The sequence below is a fragment of the Microcebus murinus genome, chromosome 9 (genome assembly GCF_040939455.1).
Source record: "Microcebus murinus isolate Inina chromosome 9, M.murinus_Inina_mat1.0, whole genome shotgun sequence".
NCBI classification, from domain to species: Eukaryota; Metazoa; Chordata; class Mammalia; order Primates; family Cheirogaleidae; genus Microcebus; species Microcebus murinus.
The window spans coordinates 89,011,392-89,024,618 of NC_134112.1; the positions used below are offsets into that span (position 1 = coordinate 89,011,392).

General features: G+C 43.8%; 1 protein-coding gene and 1 non-coding gene across 2 annotated transcripts in view; both read right to left on the minus strand.

Moving 5' to 3' along the window:
- The window catches only part of SVOPL (SVOP like), a 54,732-nt gene that overhangs the window by 39,169 nt on the left and 2,336 nt on the right, over positions 1–13,227 (minus strand). Inside the window, exons 3-6 of the mRNA XM_076006640.1 lie at positions 11,752–11,850; positions 7,432–7,503; positions 2,018–2,142; positions 609–672 (exon numbers count right to left, since the gene is read on the minus strand). Coding sequence (XP_075862755.1) covers positions 609–672; positions 2,018–2,142; positions 7,432–7,503; positions 11,752–11,850 — 360 coding nt within the window. The remainder of the gene's footprint in view (positions 1–608; positions 673–2,017; positions 2,143–7,431; positions 7,504–11,751; positions 11,851–13,227) is intronic.
- Positions 4,585–4,647, minus strand: LOC142873183 (U7 small nuclear RNA). The gene has a single exon (XR_012921226.1). It is a non-coding gene; the product is annotated as a U7 small nuclear RNA (small nuclear RNA).

Here is a 13,227-nt window from a genome sequence, read left to right on the forward strand (position 1 = left end):
CACTTCCCCTCTGCTTGGGCCTCCCTATATCCTGAGATCCAACAATATTGAAATTAGGCCAATTAATGACCCTACAGTGGCCTCTAAGTGTTAAAAGTAAAAGGATCACACATCTCTCACTTTAAATGGAAAGCTAGAAATGGTTAAGCTCAGTGAGGAAGGCACACGGAAAACTGAGATAGGGCAAAAGCGAGGCCTCTTGTGCCAAATCATTAGCCAAGTTGTGAATGCAAAGAAAAAGTTCACCCAAATTTCAGCAACCATCACCTGATCAGTCAGCAGCCATCAACGTCAAGGCAGGACCCTCCACCAGCAAAAAGATTACCACCTGCTGAAGCCTCAGATGATCTTTAGCATTTTTTAGCAATAAAGTATTTCTAAATTAAGGTATGTACTTTTTTTTAGACATAATGATATTGCATAGTTAATAGACTACAGTATGGGTAAACGTAACTTTTATATATACCAGGAAACCAAAACATTTGTGTCACTTGCTTTGTGATATTTTCTTTATTTCAGTGATCTGGAACCAAACCTGAAATCTCTCCTGTATGCACATAATATTTTATAGAATGCAGAAGATTTGGTGAACTTTTGTTTTCCCTTACCTGAGACAAGGGTAGCATATAGCCTCGGTATTTTGTGGGCAAAAACTCAGTCTTTATGATTAGCCTGAAGAGGAAGAAGGAGAAAAAAAAATCATAATTTTTTATAAAACCAAATCTTTTTAAAAACAATCATAATTCTTCTTGTCACAGTAATAAAGAATTCAAAAACATAGAAGTTTATCATACAAGAACATATAATTGTTAGTTAGCATACACAGAAGGGAACAGTAAAAAGTAAACTTTCCACTGCTGCTCTGTTTACATTTTTACTCTCAAAGTTATTTTAAACCTTCTACCACTTAAGAGATATTAGCCGTATCTTTTTTTTGCCAAGAGAAACATTGACAAATGTTTTCCAAAGCCTGATTCTCTATTCTAAAACATACTTGGGAAATTAAAATACACCCAAGAGACGGTAAATTGTTTTCCCAACTAATGATGGCAGTCAAAGCACAGGTTTCTAATTAAGTACACATTAACTTTGTGACTAGAAGAATGAATGGAATCATATTCCATCAGTTTCCTAATTGCTCTTCTCTGTTGCTATTATTAGGCAGGGTTCGGGGGTTTTAAAGTATTTATTGGCTGTTTTCTGAGGGATGTTTTAAAATTCTACTTAGCTTCCACTCCTGTAGGGCTCCAAGGCTCAAAGCTTAACTTATGCCCCAGGGAAGAACAATTCTCTTCCTAACACACGAAGGCGGTAATTAGGTGCTTTGACATCTAATATATTTTAAGGATAACTTATTCCAAGGCACCCAGGAGAGAATCACCTGGTCCTGTTAATTTAAAGAAGGCTCCCAAGGACCAGAACATTTAGCAGAACAACTTTCATCCCCATGCACAATAAGATCCTACGCACTCACCCAGACAAGTGGCACCATGTCTGTTTCAATACAACCTACCTTGCTTGGCAAATTCACTTCAGCCCTGTTTTACGTCACAGTGTCGTGACACTTTACAATGGTCATTCCTAATGCTAACAGGTGCTTATGGCCAAACTAAACTCTTCCAACAAATTCTCAAGAAATGAATAAATTGTGTTTGTGCTTGACACTTTTGTTACCTAGCTAATATAGCACTTTTTCTTAGTATTTAGTCTAGCAAAACATTATTCATCTGGAAAATAATGTTTAGCCTTAGGAACAAAAGCGCTAACACAAGCTCAGTCTAGCACTCTGCTACCCTCACCATCATTTTGGGGGAGCAAATGTTGCTCCTAGTGGAGCAATAAATAAGCAGCCGTCACTAAAAAAAAACCAAACAAAAAGCTCAAAATGGGTTAGCACAAGTGGAGCCTACAAATTCACAATTTAGCAATGCTGTTGCCCCACTAAGCGCAGCGTCATGTATAAGTTGCTGCAAGGGGACGCATTGCTCTCTCGGGGTCCTCTGGGTGAAATCTTTACCCTTGTGCATGGCCGGACACGCCACAGCCCACCATCGTCCGCAGGAAGACAAACCAGATGTACGAGGGAGCGAAAGAGGTCAGCAGGGAGAAGTAGGCTCCCCACAGGAACGAGATCAGCAAGATCTGAAGCGACAGAAGAGGACTTGTTAATGGGCCTGCCTCAGGGAGGGAAGGGAGACAACCTACCTTCTGCAGCCGGTTCTTAGCCTCCAGCCAGATGTTTGCTGCTGTGAGCAGCTAGTCTGTCCCACGGTCTCTCACAGTCAAACCATACAACCCATGCCATTCCATTGTCGGAAAGCCCAGACGTGCCACGTTTGGACCGTTCTTTAAAACACCCCCACTGCGGCCACCCTCCCAGGTGGCAGGGACCCCCGAACTTGTACATCAGAAAGCAAAAACACGCCCTGCCCGCTCTCAAGCCTGTTAGGAGTATAATGCACGATGTTGAAATGAGTATGAGGAGAAAATTTAAGGTATTTTTTTTCTCTAATTATAACAATATAAGTTCGTAGCAGAAAAAATAGAAGAAAAAATAAAAGGTTAAAAAAAAATTGAAATCACCCTGGACTGTCTGACCCAGAGAAAATATCATTAACATTTTTTTTTGTGAGACAGGGTCTCGCTCTGTCACACAGGCTAGAGTGCAGTGGTGTCGTCACAGCTCACAGCAACCTCAAACACCTGCCTCAGCCTCCCGAGTAGCTGGGACTGCGGGACTATGGGTGTGTGCCACCACACCAAGTTTTAAAAATTTTCTTTATAGGGACTGGTCTCGAACTTCTGGCCTCAATGATCCTCTGGCCTCAGCCTCCCAAAGTATTAGGATTACAGGTATGAACCACCACACCCAGTGGGAAAACAATTTTTTAATGGCTGTAAAATATTCCAGTGGAAAAATGTACTTTAATACATGTATTATAAACCCTTCCCCTATTGTTGAATGCTGAGGTTATTTCAAATCTTCTCATTATTAAAATAAGCTATGATGATGTTTATGCATACATTGTTGCATCTTCTCTTTTAACCTCAGTAAACTAGATTTCTGGAAGACAAATTGTCAGCTTAGCAGAATAGATATTTTCAAGGTTCTTGATTCATACTGCTAAGATGATGGTCAGAAAAATTATCTCAATAGGGTATAATGATATATATTATATGTATAATACATAATATAATCAAATAGGATATAATGAGGCTGTCTATATACTTGCAAGGCATGAAAATGTTTCTGCAGTGCAGGATTTTTTGAGAAAAGAAAATTTCCTTATGGATTTGATGTTTGATATGGATTTGATAACTCCTATGCTTTAATGTTTTTTCAAGGTTTCTTGACCATTTTCTTTTCTTCTTTGATAAGATGCCTTTTTGTGCACTTTTTCTTTTGAGACACTTGTGTTCTCATCCTAATTTACAGGCAGCTGTGATATTTATTTTATGTACTTTAAACCACACAGCCTATTCTATTAATGTTTTCCTTTGAGGTTTCTCTTTGTGTTTATGTTTAGAGAGGCCTTCTTCACCAGAAATCAAACAAGAACAAGAGAGACTTGGGTTTGTAATCAGAAGACATAATTTATGTCTTGATGTTTTATCTTAGTAGGTGTCTGACCTTGAGCAAGTAGCTTAGTTTCAAAGCTATACCAAAGTTAACTAATGTGTAGCTGCTTATGTTTATACCTGCAAATTCCCTTTCTGTTTTAACTATGCACATCCATCAGCTTGAGAAAGTGAAGTGGCTCAGAGCAGTCTGAGGAATGTGAGGTATGGAAATTTTTCAGGCCCAGGGAGACGTGAGCATGAGACTTCAGTCATGTTCCCCGCACTTGTGCCTGGGGGTAATTGTTTAAAGGCACTTTGTTTTTTCTTTCCTTCCCTGTAGTTTCCAGACTAGCTCATAAATTATCCAAAATGTTACCCCAGGTTGCATAATGTGACCCTCACCCTTTGTCTTCGTGTTCCTGGAATCTGTGATACAAAGAACAACATATATAGCCAGTTGATAGCTTAAGTTACCTTAATGAACCAATGTGGACTCTTGGTCAACAACTTAGGAACTGCCTCCAGGCTTCTCAGCCACCCTCCCCCCCTTTAAAGACCCACTTACAACCGCTGCTAATTGGAGCATGTATTCAGGGCAACTTGAATCTATGACTCCTGGGCTGTGGTCCTCAACGTTGGCCCAAATAAACTCCCTGCCTATATTAATTTTGACTCTGTTTATTCCCTTAGGTCAAGATTTACAGTTTGAAAAAGAAGCCCAGATGAAATCTATATCTACCTTCCTTTCAGTTGAGGTTTAGATTTTATCTGGGCTTCTTCAAACTCTTTCCTCCCTTTAAGAGTGAGGAGGGGCTTCTGTTTCTGTCCCTGGCCAGGAGATTCAGGCAGAGAGATCTGCAGAGAACTTCTGCCTTCTCCGTGGCTGCCTCACAGCAGGAGGTTTGGGTTACACAACTGGCAGTCTCGCACTGGTGGTTTTACTTTTTTTGGCCTAACAGTATATAGCCTCCTTTTAAAATTGCAGCTGTTTCCTATTGCTCGTAATTTTTTTTTTTTTTGGGGGGGGGTCCTTGTGGTAAGGACTGGAAAACCTGCTAGACAAATTCTAAAAGAGCTATAACATTTATTGCTTGTAATTTGGACTTATCTTTGCATTTGTGACCAGTTCCTGCCACTTTCAAACCGAAAGGTACATGAAGGCCCCCGGAAGTTAAGAGACACTCACGCCCTCCAAACCTGGTTGGGTGCTCTAGGGGACAAGAGGCTTTACAGAGGTGCTAGGACATTTGTTCATGACGTGTAGCAGTCTCATAGGGCCTCCCTGCAAGAAGAACGTTTGCAGGGACTTTGGGCTCAGCCAGAAGATGCACATGAGGGCTGGATACCTGGTACCTTAACAATCTGCCAATACAAGATGATCAGAGATTCTGAGGCACATAGAAGAGCAATTCATGATTCACTGGTGACTCTTTGAGGAGTGACACTCATATAACAGCATACTCCAACCTGATATACTGTCCCAGCCTTGGTCATTTTTGAAAAGGAATTTCTAAAATTAGGGGAAACTACTTGTCAAAAACTGAACTTTCCTTTAAGGGACAACCCACCTCGGAAACACCAGCTAGATTTGTAGGTATTATAACATCTATGGGACTCCATCTTGTAAACACCTACGTAAATGGACTCCCGTGATGCAAGATGATCTCAAATCACAATGACCAAAATGGGGGTCTTCTGGAATATTAAAAAATTAATATGTTTATGTGCACAATTGGGGGGAAAGAGACAGGTTTTAGAACCAGACAAATTGAATGGGAGGCCTACTTTCAATGTTATCTAGGAGTTTCTAAGAGAGGTACAGGAAAAGCTGCTTACCTCCAGGGGAGGCAAACAAAATTGTCAGAGACTATTTCAGAGCTAAAGTAAACCTTGGAAATCTCTTCTCTTTCCTTTGCTCCTCTGTTGCCTTCTTCTACACCTGTATGTCCACTTTAGTCCAACCTTCCACCTCCAGATATATCACTTCTTCCACCCCCTCTCTCAGCCATGGGAGGAGGCTGAAAAAAAAAAACCACAGAGCATCCTTCTAGCTGCCCCTTTCAGAGTAAAACCAGCGACAGGAAGAGGAGAACCAGCATTTGTGTATATAATTGTGAAACAAAACTGAACTTAAAAATATTGTAAAGGATTTTCCAGACCCAACTAAAAACCCCATAGAATTTGCAAAGGAATTTGATTTGAATGTCTGAACTTATGACCCCAGATATTCTGACCTCTATCAGTTAGTCCACATTGGTATATGAATGGCTTAAAAAGGCAAATTGAAATAATCCATTAGAGGCTTTTAATAAAAATAGTATGGAAGACCAAGAGTGAATTTGCAACTTGGCAAAACTGCTTCACGATGCTATACCACAAATATTTCCCCCAAAAAATTTATCGAAGATCTAACAATGAACAAAAACCAGGTGAACTTGCTCTCAATTATTTTGAATAGTTTGCAAAAAGCTTTCAAACAATATTCCAGTTTTGGCAGATGTGAGCTCTTCAAAAATCATCCAAATATGCTATATGAAGCCATGGGAAAGAAAAAAAAAAAATCATCCAAATGATATCCTTTTAAACTCTACCTTCCTCAAAGGACCAGATGAAGACCTACTCATTTTAGTTAAGAGACATCAAATGAACTTTAGGGCAACAATCCGGACTCATGAACTTGTCAATCCTGCCCAGTGGGTCTCTCAAACTCTCCAAAAGAAAGAAAAATAAGGCCTCTAAAGTGATGAGCTTGCAGCTCCAGCAGCTGACAAGCCAGATCAAACCACTGAAGAGGGAAACAACCTCAAAGGACCAAAGAGGAGTCTGTTTCTATTGCAAGACACAAGATCATCTTTTAAAAGATTGCAAAAACCATAAACAGCTACAAGAGAGGAAAACCACTACAAGAGAAATGGGGCTGCCCCAAGGAATGCAACCAGCCTTTTCCATTTTTTCTTACTGACACTTCTCCTAGGTGGATGTACTGATAAACGGGAGAACAGACTCATGCCCTCATGGATAGAGCCGCCCTTTCTGTTCTCAACCCCACTATGTTAAACTACCTCTGAGTAACAAAACCATTCAAATGGTGGGGTATGCACCCAGTCCATGAGTGTTCAGAAGTCCCAACGCGGGATGGTCATGCTGGAAACTCAGACTTGTGGGGGAGAGAGGGAAAAGGCATCTATTGAAACCTTAAAATCTGTACCCCCATAATATGCCAAAATAAAAAAAAAAAAGAAAAGGAAAAAAAATTCAAATAGAGCCACTTTGCAGCGCTTATTCCTTTTTGCTTGTTCCTTCAACCCCTAAACACCATCTTGGTAGAGACATCTAGACCTCCATAACACATGCATCTCCTCTCAAACTCCATAACCGGACTGCAGGGGACCAGGTGTGGGGACAGGTACCTCGGGAAGAGATGAGAGATCAAGACACGGGCCTGGGCTCACGCCTGTAATCCTAGCACTCTGGGAGGCCGAGGTGGGAGGATTGCTTGAGATCAGGGATTCAAGACCAGCCTGAGCAAGATCGTCTCTACTAAAGCAAGATCGTCTCTACTAAAAATACAAAAATTAGCTGGGTGTCATGGCGTGTGCCTGTAGTCCCAGCTACTCAGGAGGCTGAGGCAAGGAGGATCACTTGAGTCCAGGAGTTTGAGGTTGCTGTGAACTATGATCACACCACTGCACTCTACCCAGGGTAGAGCAAGAGTCTCCAAAAAAAAGATACAAGCCCAAAAATGTGCTGCCAGGGAAGGAAATTGCTGCATTTTCTGTTATAGATATTGATAGGAAAATGCCCGTTAACGAGAAACAGTGGTAAGAATGCCACAGAAAATTCCAAGTCATACCGCCGGGCCCGACCTACCTTCCAGCGGCCGTATCTGTCAGCCAGGAGGCCAAAGAGGATGCTGGAAACCATATAGCCAAAAAACACCATCTGCAGGTGGGAGCGAGAGAAAATGGTTCTCTAAGAGTTTTCAGAAGATGTTAATTTACCACATTAACCATTCATCCATCTTCACTAAAAATAGATTGAAAATATGTGAGGGGTAAAAGTTAACTCTGTAAAGGGTTTCACGAAGCCCTGGCCCCTGGCAGGTGTTTATGCTTCTTGTTCGATGACCCCACACCTTGAAGACCCTGGCACCAGGTGACAACAAGGGTCCATGGAGCAGGTAACCTCCTTCCTCTAACCCAGGGATGGCTTCGACTCCACCCGGGTGTGTAATTGTGAATTTCCATTATGATTTTTTAAAATTTCGGTTCCTTCACGCTCTGCCTTATTCCCTAGGCAAGTTGAGGCCACAGAAGCGGTCTCCATGTTGTCACAAGTAAACAAACTTTGAACACCAAAACCATTCACTTTAAAAGCTCTCCAAAACAAATATAAATGCTAAGATGAACTTGCTTATTTTCCTTGTTTGCACGATGGCTTGTCCTTCCCTGATGGCAGTTCAAGGATCTGGGATTGGATACCAGCATTTTAATTCAGCCTGAGATGTAAGCTCTGCCTTTAGGCTACTTATTTTTCTGCCTTCAAGCAGCTCCAGGCCTCACTGGCTTTTTTCCTCTTTGGGAAGAGCCCTGACTGGTCGCCTCCAGGGCAATCAAAGGAAAGCTGTGAACTTGTGTTTCTAGGTTAAGAAGAAAAAGCAGAAAAGCTGTTTCTCTTTGGCTGCTTCTTTGCTCTTTCTTTATTCTTTACTCTTCATAAGCAAGACTGCAATGCATTTCTTCCACAGGGAACTATAAAAAAAAAAATCTTACATTCTTGAACAGAAGCTATGATTTTGCCCCACGTATTGTACGTTCTGGGATAGAAGCCTTGACTCAGAGCCCACGTTAGCCCGTGAAACTGTCATCACAGGGTCCACAAGAGTTCCGTGGCGGGTTCTGGACAGCAATATAGTTACAATTAGGTATTAATCAGGCTGCACCTTGGCTCGGTTCCCGCAGCTGCTTACTAACCGAAAGCCACAGAACACTACAAACTGACCCCATTTTTCTCAGACTGGCTCCCTGATGTTAGAATCATAAGGCTTTTGTTGATAAATTAACATGTTTTTTAGATCCCGAATTCCAGCTGAACAGCTGATGCCAACCAGTTTGAAGACCCCCAGGGAGAAACTGAACTCTGCCCTGCACCCTTCCTCCCATCAACTGTCTCCGCACCCGACCCACTGCTCAGCCAAATCCCTTAAAGTCTCAAGCCCCAGACTCTTCAGGGAGGTGGATTAGAGGTTACCCCCCGTCTCCTTGTTTGGCTGCCTTAGGATTAAATTTCTTTTTTTGCTGCAACTCTGCATCTCCCTGTGCTGACTTGTTGCACGTTGGGCAACGAGCCTGGTATGGTCACACCCAAAGCTCAAAGCTCTGATTCTGTAGCCCCGTTTGGGAGAATGCGGTGACAAAACTCCCTCTCTGTCCTCCCCTTTCTGTCTGTCTCTCCCTCTCTGCCACCCCATCCCTCTGCCATTCCCCCTTCCTCCCTTCTGCTCTTTTTTGCAGGTGCCTATCCTTAGTGTGAAAATGACTCTTCCCTCTGATTTAACCACTTCGGTACAGTGCTCACCAGCCGCGAAACCTTGCCCGCAGTCCGCACGACAGTGTGTGCCGTGCGCTGACAGCGCATCTGTTTTGCTCTTGTGTGATGAGGAAAGCTTTAAAGCACTGAAAGCTTGTTTTACTTTACAGGCAGCTTTACTTGTAATGTAAATCAGAATAGGTAACACATACATATGTGTTTTCATTACGTTATTTTTAAATGTTCACAATTTTATTTTGATAAACGAAAAATTAGAAAAGTCATATCACAGCTGTTGGCTAAAGTCCCTGTGCGCGTTCATCTGTGGCTGTCGACTATAGTCGACGCTGGTACCGAAGTGGTTAAGCAACACATGAAGTTTTATTTCTTTAGCATTAACTCATATGTGCAAAACACGATGGACATAATACACCCACGTCCTTTAGATTTTCAGTTAACGACTGCTATTATGGGGAACGTGGAGTTGGGGTTAGGGGGTATGAAGCCTGGGAAACTGGAAATGTTGCCAATCTGCATGGAATCCTGCTGGTAGCAAGATTGTTGCCAGTGAGCCCAGGGGGCAGATGCCAAAGTTAGATGGGACTCACAGCCAGGACCAGGAATGACAGACTAAAGAAGGAAGACTGTAAGGAAGCAGTCACACTGTGGGCAAGTTTAGTTACTTAGAAAAAAGCCTTCTGAGCTTTGATCCACCTAACAAGGGAACACACACAACTGCTATTAAGGAGCCCCTTTAGGCACAATAGAACACCTAAATGCAACCAATGAAAGATGAGCTGTAAATATATATAACTGCTGCATCACATAATTTTGTAGAAGTGGCAGATGCAAATGCCACAGCTGGATCTCCAACATTCTCAGGAAATAAGATGTTCATACCTACAACCAACTAGGGTGCGGAGCAGTTACAATTAAAGTTACAGCCATGACCCTAAGAATAGAGAGAGTGGCAACTAATGCTTTTGTGGAAGTTGTCAGAATCAAAATGGAGTCACTTATGCCAAAACCCCAACAAAATGGAATGGAGGGGCCACAAAGGTGGGGTTCTCATGCACACGTGCCCATGACAAAAACCATTACAAGGACACTTTGAAAACCACAACAGCCTTGCACAAAGAAAACCTCTGTGGGGCTGGGTACAGTGGCACAACACGCCTGTAGTCCCAGTACTCAGGAGGCTGAGGCAGGAGAATCACTTGGGCCCAAGAGTTCGAGGCTGCAGTGAGCTGTGATTGTGCCACTGCATTCCAGCCTGGGCCACAGAATGAGACCCTGTCTCTAAAAAAAAAATAAGTAAAAATACAAACCTTCTCTGTTCTAAAAGTATAGATTAAAAATAATTCATGCCAAAAAGTAAAAGGGTATATAAGTATAGTAATCATCCTACTGCAATCCCCCCGTGCTATGCATGTTAAAGTTTTGTACACATTTTCTATTAATCTGCCTTCTGCCGGTTGATTTTTCAGTCAGCCTGCAGAGGGTGAAGGGGATGTTTTCCCTTGGTCCCTACAAAGCCCTGTCTTCATTAAAACCAGCTTAAATACCCACGTAAAATCAGCCCTCTCTCCTCGCCTTGTGACCTCCTTGGCGGATGCCGTCTCCTAAACACTCCAGAACACACAGCCTCGCCTCTGCACACTCTAGCACTGGTCGCCACAGCACCCCGTGCTGGACCTCCACCCTCTAGCTCGGCCCTTGGGGTTCTTGGAAAACTGGCCACACCCCTCCTGAGAGCCCTCCGATGGCTCCCACCCCCAGGTATGGCCACCAGCATTGTCACGTATCAGGAGCCTCTGAAGATTAAAAAAAGAAAACCCACAGACTCAGTGGTAGACAGCGTACTTCAATATCCACCCGATGAGAAACGTATAATGACTGTGAAGTCAATAATGCTTTTACATAAAATCGATTTTTGTTATACAACATGGTAATTGGAAAGAACTGTAATATGGATCTGTGTCAGATAGTTTCTGCTTGGAGGCTTATGCACTGCAGCCCAGTGCTGGGGGGGGGGGGCTCCAGAACGGAGTCTGCACACGGCTCAGCTCGAGGGGGCCTCTGGCTCCTGTCCGCCTCGTGACCTCAGCTCCCCTCGCTTCCGTGTCACCTGCTATTTAAGCAGCGTGGCACTGCTTGTGGGCTTCGTAATGTGCACCCGTGCACACAGTCTACTGGCAATTCACTGGCACTTAATACTTTTTGCAAGGACAATGGATAATATCCTGAATTCCACTTTGCAACAAAACTTGTCATGCAATTCACAAGGCTTTTTTCATAATGGTCTTTGAGAAAAGTTGAATGAGTAAAATTCAGTGAGTGTGATTTGGTGATTGCTTAAGTCACTATTGTCTAACTAGCTTCTCAGTGATCTGACCTCTGACCTAACCCATGACTGACCTAAGGCTTAAGAGTCACTTGTTCTAATTCACATTTCTCTCCTCTAGACTCTTGCCTGGGGCTGGGAAGTTAGCAGTTCAAAGAAAAGAGAAAGGTGAAAGAGGCATCACTTGCTGGTTTCAGCCCCAGAACCCATGAATTTGGGAAGCCAACAAGCACTGAGGTATCCTTTGGCTCTCAGCCCTGTGGGATGGGGGAGGGGAGCCCAGGCCCCCACTTGGCTCATTCACAGCAGATACTCACCGTGGTCACTAATGCCACCTGCCAGTTCTCCAGTTGCCATTCACAGCGGATGACAGGAGACACAACGGCTAATAACATGATCTCCATGGCCTCCACAACCTTAAAGAAGCAGAACACAAAGCCATGGCTAAGTGCCAGCTTGTTGTCACTGTCTGCCTGTCCATCATCCTTCCTAGTTCTAACCCCCTCTCCTCCACGGAGCCCCCACGGTGCACCCACACGGCACCGCTAGTTGGATAAAGAACTGTAGCAGAACTTCGGCTCTCACAAATATAACATTCATGGTTTGAACTTGAAAGGGTCCCCAGAGATTTACGACATATATTCACTTGATTTGCTGACCCATGCATTTGCACGGTGGCACTGTGAGGGTGCCATGGGGGCGGCCGGTCACTGAGCTAGTGGGTGCACCTAGCTAACCACCAGCCTGTCACCAAGCTTTGTTACGTTGCACGCCTCGTCATGAAGATTGCAGGGCAAACTCCTTGCAGATGGATTTTTGAAATGGTCTCTGCTCTCAAGAGGCTGGGATGGGGAGGAAGGACGCATGAAAGCTGGGTAACAGTGAAGCCATGAGCACAAAATAAAGAGCTTACTGGCAGGTGCTGTCTAGTTGGCAAACTTAGTGCAGGGTGTGTGCTACTAAATATTTCTTCTGACACACAGTTCGAGCCTTATCAACTCTGTCCCCATCTTGTGATCCTTTACAGGGTAAGTTTCTCTCCTGAGGAGATGAAATAGATGCTAGCACATAACTGAAAGAATAAACCAAAATAGATGAGAGAAATTAGGTAGAGAATCGTGGAGGAGGAGGAGTGAAAAATGAGCGAGGTTTTGTGCCTGCAGGAAGGGACGATCTTCATCACTGGAGGAGGAAATGAATTTTGGGGCGACATGTTCTATTGATAACATTGATAGGATATGGATTATTAAGGTCTGTACTTGGAGGTCTGGGGTAAATACAGTGGAACGATGTTAGCCAACGTGTGGGAATTCGAAGTGCATACGTCCCCTTGGGGAGCACTGTCGCCGTGGTCAGAGTTCAGACGGACGGCTGGTACGTTTTAGCTCACAAAGTATCAAGAAGAGATGGCACAATTATCTCAGAAAACTGATTTGTTAAACTTAGCTCCCTCAGCGATATAGAGCAGCTGGGTCGACATCAATCAGGACGCCACTCCTCTAAAGGGTTCTAGAAGGAAATAAACCGATAAGGAATCAGACTCTGGCCTGCTCCGATGCACGCCTTAGGGGAGAGCGGCCAGCCGGGGTGGGCTGCAGAGCGGAGCTTCCCTGCGTGAGATCCTAGAAGACCTCGTGGAAGTCCTCAGACAGACAAGAACTTGCAAGCTCTGTCCAGGGCGGGCGCCGCTCGGCTGCCGGGTACAGCCCGGTCACACGAGGCCCGAAACCCAACCTCTGCTCCCGCCGCCTCTGCGCCAGCCCCGGCCCACCACTGTCGAGCGTCTGTTCCCA